Source organism: Leptinotarsa decemlineata, unplaced genomic scaffold, assembly GCF_025532065.1.
Source record: "Leptinotarsa decemlineata unplaced genomic scaffold, Ldec_3_MD MMD2_tig00026299_RagTag_RagTag, whole genome shotgun sequence".
NCBI lineage: Eukaryota > Metazoa > Arthropoda > Insecta > Coleoptera > Chrysomelidae > Leptinotarsa > Leptinotarsa decemlineata.
The window spans coordinates 10622445-10642699 of record NW_027412676.1 but is presented as its reverse complement, the minus strand read 5'-3'; the positions used below and the strand labels follow the sequence as shown (position 1 = coordinate 10642699).

Genomic DNA, 20255 nt, shown 5'->3' with positions numbered 1-20255 from the left:
TGGCTCGTAATCATTATTATAAAATTTACACATTATGACATTTGAAATATTCTCATTACTTGAATTAAATAAATAATTGATTCCTTGTTTTCGATATTATTGGTGATAACCCCTTAGATATCAAACACATTATAGATAAGGGGTCTATACTTTTATAGACAATCTGAGGTGATTTTCCCATTTAGTGGTGCATTTGTAATTTTATCTTATGGAAAAACCAAACGAATCCACACTATTGCTTGATACCCAATCTAATGATACAACAATATCAAAACAGCATATTCAAGTGACACTCTTTATTCACTTAATTTTTTTCAATGAATATTCAAAAAGTTTAAAAATTCTTTAGTTTTGAAAATATTTTCAACACTTGATATCTCAACAGTACAAAAGTTAGGGTTTATATCACAGTTTATTTTCAGGATCATTAAACCATACATCTAATTTCATTCCTAACTTCCCTTCGAAGGAAACAGCTCCTTTGAAAATATAAATGGTGTCGGATTTAATCCAACGCCCTTAGTGGTATTAGCCAGGGGAGTAGTTGTTTTCTGATAGGCGTCAGTCCATTAAACCTACTGTGTAGGTATATCGAGACTCGCTTGAACGTTTAAAGTTCATTTGCTTTAGATTTGTTTACTGCCAGTTTTCAAGCATAGCCCACTGACTAATAAGAAAGTTTTTTTTCCTTATTCAGAGGAATCGGGCAAATTACGGATATATGCAGTTGGTTAGTACCTCGTCCACTAGATGGAGTAACATTTTGTGATGTTCGCTCCAACTTCGGAAGAGGAATGAAATACTCTGAAAGAATTCCGATTTTCAATTGTGGAATATCATTGACTTTAGATCGATGATGGTCACTATCTTGCACTGATGAGTGGCTAATAAGCCCGAAACCGGTCTGCAAGTGTGCCCGTTCCAAAATTGAAGGTCGACTCTTTCAGTTGTATTGCCATGCATATGCAGAAAATTTTCTGTGAAGATTCCTGCACTGACGCCTGTCGGTTATAATCCAACGCCCTTCGTGGTATTAGCCAGCGGAGGTAGTTCATTTGCTTTAGATATAAATGATGTAGTTAGTTCGAATGACTCATTTATATAAAGTCCAGAAATGGACATTAGGAAAATTGCTTGTAACATGACTCGACGGAATTCAATTTGTCTGAAAACACGGCTCTCCTCTTGTATACCGACGGTTCAGTTAGCAGAAAAATGATATAGCTATTTGATTGTAAGCTGTACAGGATGACAATTTTATAATTCTCAAAAATGTGATAATTAAGTTGCAGTTAGTTTTCTATAATAGTAGTTTCAGAAGAACAACTTTGAAAGAGTGACTTGTTGAACTTTTTTAAATATACGGTTCGATTATTATATGGTATCAAGCCTTTATGAAATAGAAAATTCAAATTTTTTTAATATAATATGTTTGCTGACGTGAACATTTAAACTTCCTCTAGTTTGATAATTGATGGTTGAATCTGACAATCCGGTTGATAACCAATATAAGTGCCCTTTCAAAAATTTGTAGATAAATATCAGAAGATCATTGAAAAGTGGTACAATCGTGTGGAATCTAGGAGATAGAATGTTGTATTGCTGCTAAGTGTGACTTCTGTAAACCAATAGAGTTAGAATTCAATAATGTCAATAGTATTGTTATATATTGATAAGTAGAATTTGGAACCTGCCTTGTGAAATAAATCTATTGAAAACACTTTTTTTCCCTCGCCAGAACAAAGATACTCTCTTTCGACGCGCGTTTCGTTAGCCAAGTTAGCATCATTAGGAGATGATTGAGACTACTGCCTAGTAGTCTTCCAATGATAATTTTTTGAAAATATAGTGTAGTAGAAATAGAAATATAGATATATCTGTTTTCCCTTTAACCAGCTGTCGCCACCCTACAAACTGCAACTCTTAAAAGTCAAAACTTGTGCGAGCTAAGGACTAACGAGATCTTACCTTTTAACGTGTGATTCCTAACACGGTGAAATCTAAAATAATTTCTCTCCCATATTCTTGTGCTTGTGATACATAGAGAAATCTGTACTCTTGTTTTGATGGAACATTTCTGAAAAATTATTTCCATTTCTATCGTGTGTATCTGTGATAATCACCCACAATTCAATTAAAAAAGAAGAAGCCCAAAATTACTGCAATTCCAAAATTGCCAAATAGTGAAAGATTTCGATTTGTTTCTGCCAGCTCTACGGAAAAGCTAGCAGAAATCTCTGATTGAAAAAACAACAAGTAGAAGTGAGGACAATGACATCAATGTGATCAATTACAAAGCGAAGCTTCGACATCAACCGCCAATGAGATTCGTCCTGTCTTCCACTGCACCTTTCACTTCAAAGCAACTAGCTGAAAATCAGAACCCAAACAAAACGTATTTATGATTCAACACCAGGCAGCGTTGTTTCGACCCTCCACAGGTCTCATCGATGGTGCTAGGCTAAACCACAAATGCATTGCTGAACTCAGCTATCCTTAAAGAACGAACCTAAGTTAGTGAGGGCGATGATATCTCCCCTTACAAAGAGGCTATCTATGGGATCAAAAATAAACAAGGCTCCTCAAGGCGGTTAGTTGCAAAGCTAAATTTCTACATCGACCGTCGACGAGTTCCGCCAAAATATTTCTGTTTTTACCACGTTTGCCTGAGGTAGGCATCCAAAATTCTTGAGCCTAAAATAACTTCGAGATAGAAAATTTCAAAAAATGAAGAATTTCTATTTTGTTGTGCCTGTTTAACGGTAAAGCTAGTAGACAGACCCCACTGATTAGAAAAAATCACTGAAAATTGACGATAGAAGATGATGGGAGTCTAAAATGAGCCTAAAATTTTGACTTATCTGATTCATTAACATGTTTTATTCTCAACATTAGATCAACATTCAGAGAGCAGAACCCACCAAGAAATCAGAAAATTTTGGTGTTTCTAACTGATTGCAGACAGCTTCATAATTTTCAATATGATTTTCAGCTTCATAATTTTCAATATGATCTTTAGCTCCATAAATCTCAATATGATCTTTATCTCCATACTTTTCAATATGATCTTTATCTCCTGCTTTAAATAATGGCTTTAAAAAGCTTTGCTTCTATAATTCAGGATTATTCCAGAATTTTATGACAAATTAAAATTTGTGGTTATTGGATTCGCCAATGTCTATATACATTTCTTCAGCTACAGGTAGCTACAGCTGCCACCACGTGGCAGCTGTAGCTACCTCCGTAACATCCGGGTCCAGTATTCGATATAGATGATGATTTAGTGAATGAATTTGATATAATCAAAAGCGGGAAAAATTAATGGACGAATCACTCAAAAACTAATGAGCAAAGCGCAGGCACGTGTTTCTAGCTCATTAGCTGTCATCAGTACGGTAAGGTCAGGCACCACTTGGTTGCAGAAGCAATGCAAATGCACATAGTCATCATAAGAACCAACCACACTTTGTGGTTTCGGTCAAGTCATCTCGGGTTACAGATTTCACTGAAGTCACTACAAGGCAGCTTCAGCTACCTGCGTGTAGCGTTTTTAATACATGTTATTTTTTTAATTTTTGTTTTTACTCATGTACAGGGTTACATTTTAACAAACATACTGCTTATGTATCTGCTCATGTATGTGTATATGTATGTGTTTATTAATTTGTGATTAGTTCTCATAACAATAAACGTATATCGCTTTCTCTCTCTCTCTCTCTCTGTATTTTCATGTGTGCCAAAATGATTTGGGACTTACATTTACTCTATATTCTGTATAAAAGGAATTGCGAAATTCTTCACATTAACTTTGAAAATTGGAAAGACATCAATAATAATCACAATCCTCTGTTTGCTCATATTTTCTGTGCAATTTCGTATTTTCTCTTACTATTTCCTTTCGTATTGGGCTAAACCATGCAGGAAAAGGTGAAGGTTTATAATTAATAATTATGATTTATAATAATTTTTTACAGGAACACAAGAATAACATTATATAACATTTTTAGGAAAGACGTTTCTTGGCTTTCTACTTTTCCATCTTCATATAAAAAATGTGGGAAATGGAAGAAGGAAGAAAACAATAAGTTCAAAATGAACTCTTTACAAAGATGTATAGATCATGTATAGAAATTACTTTCACATACAAATAGAAAGAAAAAGCCCTTCTGAAACAACTACTTTCCCATGAATATTGAATTACACGAGAGAAAAAGTGCTTTGGAAACAAATAATTTCATATGAGTATTGAATTATACAAAAATCACTTTTTCTTATTCAGTTTGTACTCCAAACACTCCTTATGGAAATAAATCAGATATCACTTATAGGAATGCTACACAATATAATACATTAAAAAGTTCGCTTACATGAAACACTATCATCCTCAATGGCGGACTTCAAAGTTTCGGAATAAGACACTTGTCTTTTACCTCATCAGCACATAAAACGTTTGCTTCATGTCTGTGTGGTGTTGTTGTCTCGAAAATTTTATTTTTATTATGTATCTAATATGTCTGATTATTTTAAAATGGTTATATCTTCAACACGAAGAAACTGCTTTTCGAGCCCCGAAGAAGAATTTAATTAAATAAAAAACACTGATAAGAAAACATTTTTTTTCAACAAACGTTGATCCTGTTACCCAGTTAATTGAATATCATTATTATTAAATAGGAATAGGAAAAAATCTTTTTAAATTTTGAATTACACTAAAGAAAAAATCCTTTCGAAAGAACTTTCATAGGTCTGTAGCAGGTCGGTTCGACGTGGATGCTTTGTTCATTCACTCAAATCGACCGCCGTGTTGGTCGGTGGTTCAAGCCCCAGGCTGAACGAACGATTTTCACTTGTTATCGTCCAACCCTTGTTACTAATCACACGTTAAAAGGTAAGATCTCGTTAGTCCTTAGCTCGCACAAGTTTCGACTTCTGAGGGTTGTCGTTCGTAGGGGTGCCACAGCTGGTTAACGGAAAACAGATTTTAAACAAGATTATTGAATTATACAAAAATCGGTTTTTTCTATTCAGTTTGTTCTGCCAATATTCATTATGGAGTTGAAACATATCTTCCACATGAATGCTGCACAGTATATTACAAAATCAACTTACACGGAACACTATCATCTTCAATGGTGTACTTTGAAGTTTCGGAATAAGACGCATGTCTTATCAATCACACCACTATTACCGTTTTGGATTACTTTACTCCTAAACAAAATATACCTCTTTCAATGTGACATGATTTGACGATAAATCGTGTTTGTTAAATTTTCAGTTTCAGATGACAACAGTTCCATTCAGTCATCCCCTTGGCAGAGAGACCATTCTTGGAAACAGACGAGTCCCAGTCGTAACATATCAAAGGAAATGATGTTCTATTTTTGGAAGCCTTGCAACAAACGGTCCAAAAAACGAAGCAGAAAGAGAAGAAATCCCCATTCGCCTACTCCAGAATCTCATAATGAAAATGTGAAATGCAGTGAAAGGGGTATCTTGAAAATGAAGAAGGAAAATTGTAAACGCTCCTTACTTACGATTGTTCAGAGTCTCATGGACAAAGGTTTCAGGACAAGGCAAGTCTTTTCATTTTATTCAATCAATAGCTTGTCATTCATGACAAGCTATTGATTAGTATGTTTAATTAGCTGTTTGAGAAGCTTAAACAATGTTTTTATAACGTAAATCTGCATAGCTTTTTATTCTATATCAAAAATGACTCATTACTTCGTTTTTTTTGTCATGAGAAATTTGTAAATGTTTATGTATAATTATAATTGTTCTTCAGTACTCCTCCTCGAGCCGAAACTGTGGTCTCTCCCAGAAAACGCTTTCTTCGTGAAATGGAAAAAGATAAAACTCAAGGCGATGATACTTCCCAGAAGAGAAGTCGTAACAAGTCCCAGTCCAATCATATGATTCCTACTACTTCTCCAACAGCTTCGGTAATGGCTGGTAGTGCTATTGTTACAAATGGCATGGATGATACCAAACCTCTCCGAAACTCTAGTTACAGCATTACATCTTTGTTGGCTGAAGATCGTAATGTAAAGAGTTCACCTAGTAACTCACCTAGTCACTTTTCATCAGTAGGACATCCGCAGTACTGTAACCCTGCTGAAGAACGATGGTATTCAGAGAGTGTCAACAGGTTGCGGTCAATAGAGCTGTCGGTAAGTTAAAGTCAAAGTTTTCTTTTCTTTTTTTTTTGCAAACAATAGATATCATTTATCTTCTTGATATTTTTCAGCATGTGGAGAAATGCGGGGTTTACCCGCCCTATTCTCAGCAGCCGTACATGGGTGCCCCCTATTTGTACCCCTTTCACCCAGTTACTCCTTACTACCGCACAGGCGTTTATGGCAGGGGGTATGTAGTGCCTTCGATGTATCACACATCGCCACTTCATATGCCAGTCAGACATGAAACGCCTACTTGCTCTTGGGCTCTCGAACCTGGCAGAAGTGGAGAACATGGTGAAGATCATATTACAGGTACGAACGAATCTTTGGATAGGTGAACTTACAGAACTTTTTGTGTTTACACTTGATTTGATGACTATTAGGAAATCATAGTTTGATTGATTTTTGATTGATATATAATGTAAGAAACAGAAGACATTTATTTATTATTCAAACAGATCTACAAGGCCTTATTACATGAATAAAAAAAATTTAAATACAAATTTACATTGATACAGTATTAAAATGGTTCACTAATTACCTCACATATTGGAAGCAGCTAGTTAAATATAATCAAGTGACATCCAGTACTTCAGATGTAATTTCAGGAGTCCCTCAAGGGTCAGTATAGGGTCCACTGCTATTCTTGCCATACATAAATGATATTGTGATGCATGTTAAAAAGTGTAAGATTAAACTGTTTGCCCACACTATGTTGTATTGTTCTGGGACACATAAGGAAATCTCAGAAAGTTTGAATGGGGAACTATCAAATATAAATGAGTGGTTATGTGACAACGGCCTCAAGTTAAATGTTGATAAAATGAAATGCATGTTTATAGGTAGCAAATATCGTTTAAGACAACTGCAAGATGAACCGCTGTCATTGAATATTTTTATTAATAATGTCATCATTGAAGAGGGTTGCACTTTCAAATATTAGGGAGTGGTATTAGATCAAGAATTGATCCTTAATGCGCACTGTAGTTATATTCAGAAGAAAATAGGCACGAAAATTCATCTTTTATTGAGATTGAAAAATAAGATAAGTGAATATGCAAAATTAACAATATATAAATCAATAATAGCATCCCACTTTGACTATTGCAGTACATTTAACTATTTTGAAGCAGTGAAAATCTTAACAGACTAGAGAACTTCAAAACAGATCCAAGAGGGCAATATTAAGTTGTAATAAATGCACATCTGTGAAATACATGTTGGAAACACTATCTCTTATGTATGCTAAACAAAGGATAACACTGAATATGCTAATATTTATATTTAAAATTAAACACAATATGTTGCCAAATTATCTGAGTGATCAGTTAACCTACACAAGTAGTATTCATACACACTCCACTAGAAATAGAATAGGAAATTTTTATATCAACAGAGAGCATGTAGATTGTGACTCTGTATAGTTCTGGTCTGATTGCATTAAATAATTTGCCTAGTCATATAAAAAGCTGTGATTCATTAAATTCATTCAAAAGAAAATGTATTGAATATATTTCAAGTGATAGTCATCAATATTTGTGTTGTTTTCTTGTTTCTACAATGTGGCTTGTCACTATTTTTATATTTTTTGTTTTGTATTTTATAAGTGACTGACTGTACTATGAAGAGCATTATTTGCTAATAAAAAGTTATATATATTTGTATAGCTTACAGTCTAATATCTAATCCATATTGTGTAACGACTTTTTTGAAAGGGCTCAATGAAACTGTCAAATCTGTATCCATCAATGAGTTGAATGTATTGGATAGTCGCAACATGTATGGTATGGTAAGGTTAGTGTTTATGAAGTCCTTATTTGGAATATATCCAGTTTTGTGATCCTTTAACAATAGTGATATACAAAATAATCTCTCACTAATGAATAAAAAAAAATATTTTTATCCTTTGACTGGAGTATGCTCCTTGAAGCAGATATTTGCATTTCCCAATTCATATTTCTCATACATACTATAACTGTAGTAATTTTGAATAACACAAAGCTGTATGCTCGTGTTATCGCATGGAACTATCTGACTATGAAGCAATAACTTGGACTGTACATCTCAAGTCCTCAAAAACAGTTCAAACTGTGATAGTTAGGATTGTTTTGGGATTTATCGGTGGAATTCTCTCTAAAGATGGCCCTTTGTTATCATTTTACAAAGTATTATTGAATGTATTCAACAAATCCTTCCTGTTGACAAAAGGATTAAAAACTTCCTCTAGAGATCTACATCCATTTCTGAAATTTATTAGGGACAACTCATTATTTTTTTTTCAAATGGATCATCTATAGATGACATTGAGTGTCAAAACGTGTACAAATACAAAATTAGAAATACAAACTCGTGCACTCAGAGGCACAATATACAATTTACATAGATAATATAATATATAATAGTCAAAACCTAAAATAATCTACTATTTATGCAACAGCATCTTTGAAATCTGCCTAAAATGTTGGACATGTACATACTATATAATAGTCAAAACCAAAAATAATATGTTATTTATGTAACAGCATCGTTATTTAAATCTTTCTAAAATGTTACACATGTACAGGGTCATAAGTTATCCATATATTATTTGAGAGAATAATAGGATTTATTCAGGAGCAACTCTTTGATATGATGTGCGATTTTACATATTTTAAAATCTCATAAATGTATATGCTTGTACTTGTAATAGTCAATATTCTGAGATTTTGGAATATGAGTTTGCAACTTGTCCTTCTAGTAACTCCTGCTATATACCTTATGGTTCTTTTTTGAATTTTGAGTATTTTGGAACAATCACTAGATGTTCCCCAAAGCTATAATACCATAGGAAATGTTACAATGAAAGTATGCATGTTAGTACATTAATAAGAGTGATCTATTTACATTCCAATGTAGTTGTTGAATACAATAAGATATTGAGGATATCATTTTACAAATCGTATCAATATGCTTGTTCCATTTGAGGTTTTCTGTTATCTTCATTCCATTAATTGACGTTACTAGTAAACTGTGATCTGGAGTGGTTCTTGAATGATTAAAACGTAAAAGCACAGTTTTTCTTTCATTTAACAAGAGACCATTCTCTAAGAACCACTCTTGGGTTCTTTTTATTTCATCAGATGCTTTATTAACTGTGGCTTTAATATTTTCCTGAGTTATCAATAAAGATGTGTCATCAGCATACATGACGAATTGATCACTATAAAAATCATTCACATATATTATTTATAAGAGTGGACCTAATATAGAACCCTGAGGAACACCGAGGGAACAATTTTTAGATTCTGAATAATTTCTGCTAACCTCTACATAGTAGTATCTACCCTCTAAGTAACTTAGGTACTCTAAGTAGTTAGGTTAGGAATCACACGTTAAAAGGTAAGACCTCGTTAGTCCTTAGCTCGCACAAGTTTCTCAACTTCTGAGAGTTGTCGTTCGTATGGGGGCGACAGCTGATTACTGGAAAAACAGATTTTTAAACAGATTTTAAACATGTCAATTACTACCTACTATTACTAATAATAATCTCTCTTTAAATTAACATAATTGATTTAAAATTTAGCAGATATTTTTATGAACAACTTAGAAAATATGCATATACTTAATAATGCCTATAATAGAAACACATTTCATTCTGGTCTAGATATGTTGATGATATCCTTGTGGGTTTTGACGGCTCGATGAGACATAAATCAGTTTCTGAATGTCCTTAACACTCTCCATGATAAAATGAAATTCACGGTAGAAATTGAACAAAACAATTAACTTTCTTGATCTTACTGTTACAAAAATTAATAATCAATTTCAGTTCAACATATTTATGAAAAACACTTTTGCGGACTGTACAATCCCCACGGATTCTTTCAGTCTATTATCACATAAATTGTCTGCATTCAGAACAGTGATACATAGAGCATTTATGATTCCTTCATCGTAGAAGGCTTTCCGAAATGAAATGAAGATCACATCTAATAACCATATTCCAGTCAACTCAATTGAGAAAATCATCTCCAATAAATATCGAAAGAAACAAACCACTAAATAAATAAAGAAAACATGAAAATTCTCCATATGTGCAGTAAAGGAAGGGAGATGAATTTGTTGGAATCATTGGAAATGAATTGAATAAAAACCCCCAATTTCAAAACCCTCAATGACCAACTAGAACTATGCAGCTCTCCCATTTTAAATTTGTGAATTTTGAAAACTAGTTTGGGATCCATTAGTTTTTGAAGCAATCCACAAGTGGTGTTTTTGGATCAATACTCAGTAATTTTTTTATGTTTGGAAGTTGAATAAATATTGTTTTAGTATCTTAGATAAGGTATTGATGAATCAGGTAACAATTTTGTTATTTCAGGTACAGGTTTAATTAACCTATTTGGCATTAATTTTAATGATCCTATACTATTTTTTTTTTTTGATTTTTTTTATATTTTATGTTCGCTTGATTTTCGTATCCTACTACCATTGACTTTTATCTTACCATTTAATATCATAATATGTTCAAATCAAGCACTTCCTAATACTAGGACCCCAATATTCTTCTCTACGCACCTTTCACTATTTTCATTGTTTACTGTTTCATAAATCACCCTGTTAAAATTAGCGGGAACTTTCAAAGGAAAATATTCCGCAAATTTCTAACCAAAATCAGTGGTGATGATATTTTATATGACTATTTATCTTATTTTTTATATTTAACTTATCATTTATGTAACCATGCAGGAGACATCTGAATATGTCGTGTCATAGCCTAATTTCTTTTTTGTTTCAGATATGCCATTAAACTTGTCGAAGCATTCTGGTTGAATCAGTGTGTGCCTTCCAAAATTTCTGATGCAAGAATGGGTTTTCTTTCCACAACTCGAGAAAATTGTTCTTTCAAAGAGAATTTTATTTTCAAGCTTTAGAGAAAATACCATGCATCAGTAACATTCAGTCTTCGGATAGTGCTTTTGAAGCCCAATGCAACAAATGCATAAACAGATCTAGCTTTAAAGCATGAATTTGTGCAATTGACAGCTCTACAAGCAAACAACTGTAGATAACACTAGGTGTACATACAATATCAGATATTTTGTATAAATCCATTTTTGTATTATTTTTACATTTTTAAAAAATACTTAAATAACCGGTAGAAATACTTTGTGAACAAATCACTTAAGTATGTATATAAGGTTTTGCAATCGTGTATATAGTATGTCAAACATATCATTTCACTATTTATTCAAGAACGATTCAGTATAGGTAAGAAATCCAGTGTTTTTCCAGAATATTTTCTACATTTAATGATCAGGTGCTTCCTCTTATTGTCATTGTTTTGAATTATCTTTGTTCTGGTTTTTTGTTCTACAAACTGATGCAGATATTTTGTAACTTATATTCAAAACTGGTTTTTGAAGGATACTATCATTTAAACTCATTTCTTTTTTAGTGTGAAGAATAGCAAACCTCCCTACCTAATTGATAAGTAAATTATAAAAATACCTCTTTGATGATAAAAACAGATCATATTGTAAAGGTAAAAAGTGAAAAAGTGGTTTGTTAAATTTTATTCTTGTCAATCATCAAAATCTGTCTAAATATTTCTTGGCAATATTTGAATTCTTGTTAACATTAAACATAAAGATAGTGGAATAAACATTTGACTACCACTATCGTAAAATATGTCATTCATTGCTAGTTATTCATAGAATACATTTTTCGATATCAAGTATGATTTTCGAAATAAAATATATTTCAATAATCAGAAAAAAATGTTAATAAAAACATTTTAATACAAAGAATAATAATTTCAGTTGTGAATTCTAACAACATTCATCATCATGAATTTAGTATCATTATGACAGTGTATGACCCATTATTATCACAATTTTAAAAAAATTATGAGCAAATATAGGAACTACATGTTTTGGCAAACAAAGAAACAACTAAGGTAATTCTCATAAAGATACTAATAATTTAATTTGACGTTACATGGTCAGGTTTAAAATATTGTTTTACTTGGCAAAAAATCATTTTCTGGAATTCTCCGACATTAACACTTTATTGTCTAAAAATTTTAGTCTATCTTGATTTCAAACTGAGTAATGCTTTTAGACAATAAAAATCCAAACCTCAAATAAGAAGCAGCAAAATGTATGCAGCAAATATAACGTCATATTTTTTGTATTGAAAAATATGGTAGAAGTGTAATAAAAAATATATTAAGAAAGATTAATGCAAAAAATGTTGATTTAGTTTTGTGATTTACATTGTCCACGATTTTATGAAGAATTAAACATAGAAAGTACCAATATATCACTCTGAACTAGGTTAATACATGCGCGAATTTTTTTTAATTGCTCAACACAATGAAGCTTGTTCTGTTGTATTTGGTATGTCCTGTGATATTGTTCATTTGAACAGTTTCTGTGGCTTGTTTCACTTTGTTAAAAGGCAATGTAATGTCATAAAATAGATTTGTTTCAGATTGGTAGAACTTTATTAGAAATGTACAATGTAAACACTTGAAATATCTGTTTCAAGAGATCTCAAATTGACCACCATTTGGTGTTACTAGATTTGGAATGTTTTTTTATAGTTCTTTTCATTTAGTTCTATATACATACAGCGTGGTCAGTGAAGCTCGCATCATATGGTGTTTTTGATAGTTTTATTCGAAATTTGACTCGGGCATCAATCTACTTGTATCGAAATAAAAATAACCCAAGAAAATGTAGTCATGTTATTCACGTTATCTGCTGAATCTTATTTTTTTCCAAAAGTAGATATTTATCAAAGCATCTAAAAAAATTTATAAGTTTAACAACCCCTATAATCTTGAAGGTTAAAGTTGGCATAATGGTTCGTTCAAGTATTACATCTTACCTGAAAACTACTGATATAACCGAGTTTTCAAACTTCACATTTCAGTTTTACACTTGATGATGGGATTAAACCAGTCGTATAAATACAATTAACTAGCGGTAATCAGACAAAAGTATTTTTATTCATTTCATTAAAGTGATCATGAATTACCACAAAATAAACAAGTCATCAATCATACATAAAATTCATTTAGTTATTTTCATATGACTATTTTTTAAAAAGAAAGTTTGGTTTAAAAGTAATACACATTATTTTGAATGCATTGTAACTTTTATATAGGAAAATTTGATATTATTCAGTTGAACTATATTCTCAACTTTTATATTTTTAGGTACAAACTATCTTCTCAAAGATAAATAATTTATGAAGTTACTATATACAGAATCAAAAACAAATGAACTTTGCATCACCTGTCACCATTTTTCAATATGCTCATTTAATTTTTGTGGAAAGACACATTTATTATCGCATTACTTCAAAAGAAAACGTCCTAAGGAAGCATTGTCAAAACTAAGCTGAGCTTTATTTTGCAACAGAGTTCAATTTACAAAAAAAAGAGGAAAAAATCAAAATTATCCTATACGGCTGAAATTTTGCATATGGATTAAGAAACTTTTTTTGAGTAATTTTTTTTTGGTATTTTGAAGAATAACCCCTCTTTGGTATTTTTTTTGAAAATTAAAATTTGACAGATAATGCAAATAACGCGACTATATTTTTTTGGGTTATTTTTCATTTCGATCGAAGCAGAGATTGTTGCAGACATAATAAAAAATTCCATATGATGCGGACTTTACTGATAGCCCCCTTTGAAATGTTTTGAATATAATGAAAACCAGAAAGTTGGAGGTACAGCTGTACAAATATGAAAAAATATTAACCTTGAACAGCTTATATGGAAATTGTTCTTGCCAAGTATAATATATGATATAACAAAAAGGTTCTCAGTAGCGACAGTCTTGTTGATTTTCAGGAATTATGACTTTTGATTGTGAATGATAATCATACTTCAGGGTCATGGCTGATTTATGATTTCTCTATATCCTCGCAATAATTTTTTTATTCAGCAAGTTTTTGTTATGTCAGACTTAAGCTATATGCCCAGTTTCTGTCAGTAATACAGAGGTTGCTCTTTTATTGATATCGCAAGCCATTAGTGTATTTTTTTTTATCCTATATCTGTTTTGAGATGAAGAAATTGTTTAATACATTATACAATAAGAATATATTATTTTGTAAGATTTACTTTCAGTTACCTGTTTTGAAAATTTTGGTTTCTTTTTTACACTCTGCATAACCATATAGCTGATTTTCTGACTCAAATTATTGGTTTTGTTGTGAGAGAGTAGTCTTCTTGAATATTTTTTTATAGAAATGATAAATATGTCGGGGGGTTATTCAGCTGATTTAATAATCTTGCTAGAAGCTGTAAGTGGAATTAAATTTGGAAAGAAAGGTTATTTCTTTCTACTTCCCAAAAATGGGAACATCCAAAGAAAGAAAGTAATTAATTTCAAAATAAACTCTTCACATGTGATCATGTAAAGAAGTAACTTTCAGACACAAACTGGAAGAAAAAGCTCACTTGAAACAACTACTTTCATATAAACATTGAATTATATGAAACAAAATAGTACTACTTCAGTTGCCATCTTTCTTTGCCAATGGTAATTCTAAGAAGGTTTTATACCGATTAATACTTGATTAACAATTTATACTAGATTCGAAATGAAAGGTGAACTCAATGGGCCGAGCGTAGCCATCATATTTCTGTCTTTATAAATATTAAAACAAATGTGTGAAATTTTTGCACTACAGATATATTTCATTTGAATGATATAGTCAATCAGTCAGGTAGGTAGTTATTCATTAACTAAATTAAAAGAACTATTAAAAAATTCTCCTTACTGTATAATGTTTGTTGAACTACCAGAAAATGAAGGTCATTTTTATTGCCATGGGGGAAAATACAGGTATTTTTTTTATTCAAAATGCTGTTCCTTCTAAAAAAAAAAAGTGGGTTGCTTTCTGCAGAATGGCTAACGACAGGAATATATGCGGGAGTTTGAGAGTCTGGAAAATTGTGCTGTTAGAAAGCGACTGCAAATAAATACTCTATACTATTTGACTATATTGTGCTCCCTGGCAGTGCTGCCATGTATAGTATCCAAAATATGCTTTTGTTTTCATTCATAATGGAATGCTTGCACATTCACAGAACTGATTTCCGAATATTAGTAGTATCAAATATGTAATAACCTCTGGTAGAAGTCCATTATATTTCAGTAGATTTGCGAAGAATAAAAACTCAAAAGTCATCTTCACAATTTAATGTCACCATCAGATGTTAGAGCGGTAAAACCATCAATCAATACATGTTTCGAACCTATACAAGTTCATCATCAGCCAATATTTAAAATTATGAAGAAGAAAATATTTCATATTATAACAGAGAAAATAAAATTAATTTCATATTACTAATGAAACAAATAATCACCATGACATATTAATAATGAATTTTTTTTTAGTAGAAAAAAGGAGAAATTCATAAAATTTATTTATTTATAGTAGAAATATGATATAAATTTCTACTTTTTTCTACTATAAAAATATATATATATATATATATATATATATATATATATATATATATATATATATATATATATATTTTTTCATTATTAATATGTCATGGCGACTATTTGCTTCATTAGTAATATGAATTAATTTTCTTTTCTCCGTTATAGAATAAAATATTTTCTTCTCAATAATTTTAAATATTAGCTGATGATGAACCTATATAGGTTCGAAACATGTACTGATTGATGGTTTTACCGCTCTAACAACATCTGATGGTGACATTAAATTGTGGAGACGACTTTGAGTTTTTATTCTTCGCAAATATGTAATAGTACTCTTTTATCATCTATACTTTTGGGTTTGAGAAAACTAAGTTCCTCACGTTTCCACAATTTGTATTTTCAATTATCTGGTGACAACCGACTTTTTCTGATTATGTAAGATGTATTCACAGGTCAATTTTGGAGAATTTTCTTATGTTGTTATTTACTATAAAATATAATGTGAGCTTCTTTGAATCTTCGTTTAAACCAGTGTTCTTTGAATATTCTTGTCCTTGTCAATAAGGATTCGTCATTTTCACAAAGTATTTGGTAGATATAATGTTTGGAGTTTGTTATTTGGTCTTCGTAAGGTTGCAGCAGATTGTGTAATCAGATCTGAAGCAGGTTTTGATGTCGAATTTAAATCCGATTTTCCTTATCCTCTCCGATTGTCCTATCACATAAGGAAGGATTGTGAAGGTTTTTTCTCTTAGTATTCTAGCCAGTGTATGTACGAGGATCTTTTTCTAGTATCAATTTTCCTGAAAATCTTTCTTGATGATGTAGTTCACTAACTTATTGAACCTTTTCTAAAGCTTGATCCATCTGTTTAAAATGATTCCCTTCTTTATTGAAGAATGGTGATTGAATTCAGAATTCATACCATGAAGTGATTTCACATCATATGAAGTATACTGTGGCTTGTTTTTTGCAGTAGGTACTTGTATTTCAGTTTGGATCTACAGAATTAGTTTGGTAATTTCAGTGTAGACTTGCATTCAAGGAGGAGGTAATGGTTTTCTCATGCTACACCATGACACCAAATTTAGTGCATTGTCACACTAAATGGACAAGGCGGAAGATAGTCTTTTGAATAGTATAGAGGAAAGTCAACTTCATTAACAAAAAAATATACTCTTTCCAACTTACATACGAACTTTTGTTATGTATGGATTTCCTTATGGATTATATTTTTTGGTAGTCCAATGAATGTAACACAATAATAAATATTTTTTTTACCGCTTTTATTTGTAACTAACGTTACTACAGTTTCGTCCTATATGGAGATTTTGAGACTTATACTCTAAACTTATACCATGAGTTTAATGTATAAGTTTGAAAATGTCCTTATAGAACGAAACTGCAGTAACGTTACTTACAAATAAAATTGGTGAAAACATTCTCTTTTCTTCATTATAATTTCCTACCACGTAGTAACGGCTACATCCATCAATTTAATAAATAGTCTCTAAATTAGGGACAGTGTTCTTTCTTTCCTCTGCAATACTGGATAAATTCCTTTCGATTTACCGATGCTGTAAATATTTTTCAGACATACCACTAAGATATAAAAATTGTATAGAACAAGTATATTTTCATATTGCTAAATGTAAAAGAGATTCGAGTATATCTTTAAAAAAGACAATAGATAAGCATAATTGTATTATATTTTTCTTTGGAGGACTCTATTATTGTCTGAATACCTATATTACACTTATTTAATTTTGTAATTCTTTTTTACAATTATTTTTTACTACTTTTGTGCCATTTTCTATAAATAATGAGGTAATATTTTCCAATGGGAATGAAGAAATATTTTTACCATTAATTAACTTCATTGGTCCAAATTTTGCTTGGATAACGGTCACTTCAAAGGTGGAGACGTTTATATTGGCATTTTATTGTGATATGAGTGAATTTTAACTTTGTAACTGGAGTCCAATCTTTGTACTGAATATTTATACCTGGATTTTCTAATGTTAGGCTTTTTAATTGTAATGTACAGTAAAATATAAAAGTTTGATAACATAGTTGTTGTTGTTATTCCCTTGGGAAACTTATTAATAACCCCCCCCCCCCTCCGAAACGTCAATGTATAAGGATTATCCAACCAAAGATTCTGAAGAATTTCAATCACTTTCTTAGAGTATACCAATGACCAGAACTTGATTGAGATGAGAAATAAAAAATGTAATCATGAAATTACAAAAAGGTTATTAGAAAAGTTTTTTCTAAATGCAATTTGTTATTGCTTGAGCAAAATTTCAGCCGCATAAGACAATTTTGATTTGGCCAATGGCCAATTTGGAATTAGTCGATACTTGATGATAATCCAGAACTTATCCAAGTAACACTTTATTGTACGATTTTCACCACACAGTTTACAAACTCCCGACACGTGTTTTGCTATTCAATAGCTTCTTCAGGCGTACCTATAGTATAGAAGCCAGTGTATAGCGAAACACGTGTTGCATTTTTGTAAACTGTGGTGAAAATCTCAGTGTTACTTGAATAAATTTTGAATTTTTGATGTTTTTATAATTTGCACAACTGTTGCCAAAATAAGACTCCATCACAACCTACACAAAACTTCTTAATTTTGACAATACTTTATTCCAGACAAATTTTCTTTAAAGAAAAGTCATATTACATCTGCGTTTTTCTATAAAATCTAAATAGGACTATTAAAATTTGGTCATATTTCATGTATTATTTATGTTTTTGAAACTACAGGGTAATTGATTAAAACATATTTTTGTAAAATGTGGCATCTAGAATACACTTCAATTATGAAAATAGTTTTAAAAAATGAGAAATAAAACTTTATTTTACCACTTGTATTTGTAACTAACGTTACTGCAATTTCGTCCTATAAGAACATTTTCAAACAAATACAAATTTCATTTGGAAATGCTCTTATAGGACAAAACTGCAGTAACGTTAGTTACAAATACAAGTTGTAAAAAACCATAGAAAGTTTCATTTCTCATGATCTCCTACCACATATTGACGGGCTACATGTATCAATTTATTAAAATAGTTTTTCAAATTGAATAAACATACAGTATTTATGAGGATTCCACAAATATATAATATGGTGTTTGGGGTGTTATAGATGTTACTGATAGGCGGGTGGATCAGGATTGCAATATTTGAACTTGGGTGTCCTCGACAAGCACAATCCTGATCAGCAAATGAGCATGATATCTTCCCTTACAAAGACGCCATCTATGGAATTGTATAAAAATTCTTATCCTGTTCCTCAAAGATAAAGAATCTCTGATTATAATGCCATAATTTACTTTTTTGAACTATTTTTAGGATATTTTGTTTGATGATTTTTGATTGGGTGCTTTATTTCGAAGATACGGGGCAAAAAACATTTTTGACAATAACAATTTTGGTAATTTTGAAATTATTAACGTAGCTAAAATAAAAGTATAGCGTACTACACTGGACCTACCAAGTAATAAAAAATCTAAACAATTCCGTTGGTACCTAACAACAAAATTCCGATTACTACAAACGGCTGCAGACATTCAATTTAAATAATATGTATTGTGTGATTCTGGTGTTTTTCAAAGAGTTTGCGAGTTGATGAAGATTAGATTCTTGCATGCGAGTGGGGGATAGTCATTTCCAAAAGTTCTTGTAGATTAAGAAACATTACATGTTATTTTTGGTAATAATCTGTTATTGTCACAATTCTTTTTTGCTCATGACATGCTCAGGGTTGCCCCTTTCCTCTCATGCAGACCTACGACTTTGTATGTACGTGTGGCAGATACCCAACGGAAAAAACAACAACTAACTCAGCTAATGCGGCGCAGAGAGTTGAAGTAAAACCATAAGGCACCTGTGCAACGTCTTCTACTTGGAAGATTCGTCGCAAGTTATGTCCCACTATAAAAAGTTAAAAATTGGTCGATCCGACCAACCGATAGACCGGTTTCGGGGTGTTTTCCCCATCATCAGTACCAGGCATGGTGTCTTCAGAACAGTGTGAATCGTCTGAGTACAAAATCATAGGTCACACACATATATATATATATATATATATATATATATATATATATATATATATATATATATATATATATATCATACCCACTCGATAAAATCTCTCTTTGTGTGTATATATATATATATACAGTGTGACCCATTTAAAATGGAACCACCCCTGTAGAATGTGCATTTTTCAATCACTCTCAATTTTTTTTTTATTGAAATATTGAGCGTGAAAAACTGTATCTTGACACTAACTTTCACAATTTTAGTTTCATTTCCAAGGCACTCTACGGTTTTTTTTTGTTTGTCAAAAACGGCAAAAGTTTATTAGGCAATTTTTGTTTTCAAATTTGACTACACCACTGGATTCGTAGTCGTTATAAATCAAAACTGTCAAATTTTCATTAAAAAATATTTGTTAACAACGAAGTTACAACAACTTCAATTTTGGAAACAAAGTATTTGTTTGTAATTTTTATTCAGATTATAGACATATTTGAGATCTGACAACACTGTCATCACCAAGTAGAACACCAGTGAATTTGTACAGTGAAAATCCGAAGTCAACAGC

At 31.4% G+C, this 20255-nt stretch overlaps 1 protein-coding gene across 1 annotated transcript in view; it reads left to right on the top strand.

Moving 5' to 3' along the window:
- The window catches only part of H (transcriptional corepressor hairless), a 28501-nt gene extending 10795 nt beyond the window's left edge, over positions 1 to 17706 (top strand). Inside the window, exons 3-6 of the mRNA XM_023158920.2 lie at positions 5276 to 5573; positions 5786 to 6170; positions 6248 to 6491; positions 10957 to 17706. Of these exons, the coding sequence (XP_023014688.1) occupies positions 5276 to 5573; positions 5786 to 6170; positions 6248 to 6491; positions 10957 to 10991 (962 nt within the window). The 3' untranslated portion in view covers positions 10992 to 17706. The remainder of the gene's footprint in view (positions 1 to 5275; positions 5574 to 5785; positions 6171 to 6247; positions 6492 to 10956) is intronic.
- The last annotated feature ends 2549 nt before the right edge of the window (positions 17707 to 20255 follow it).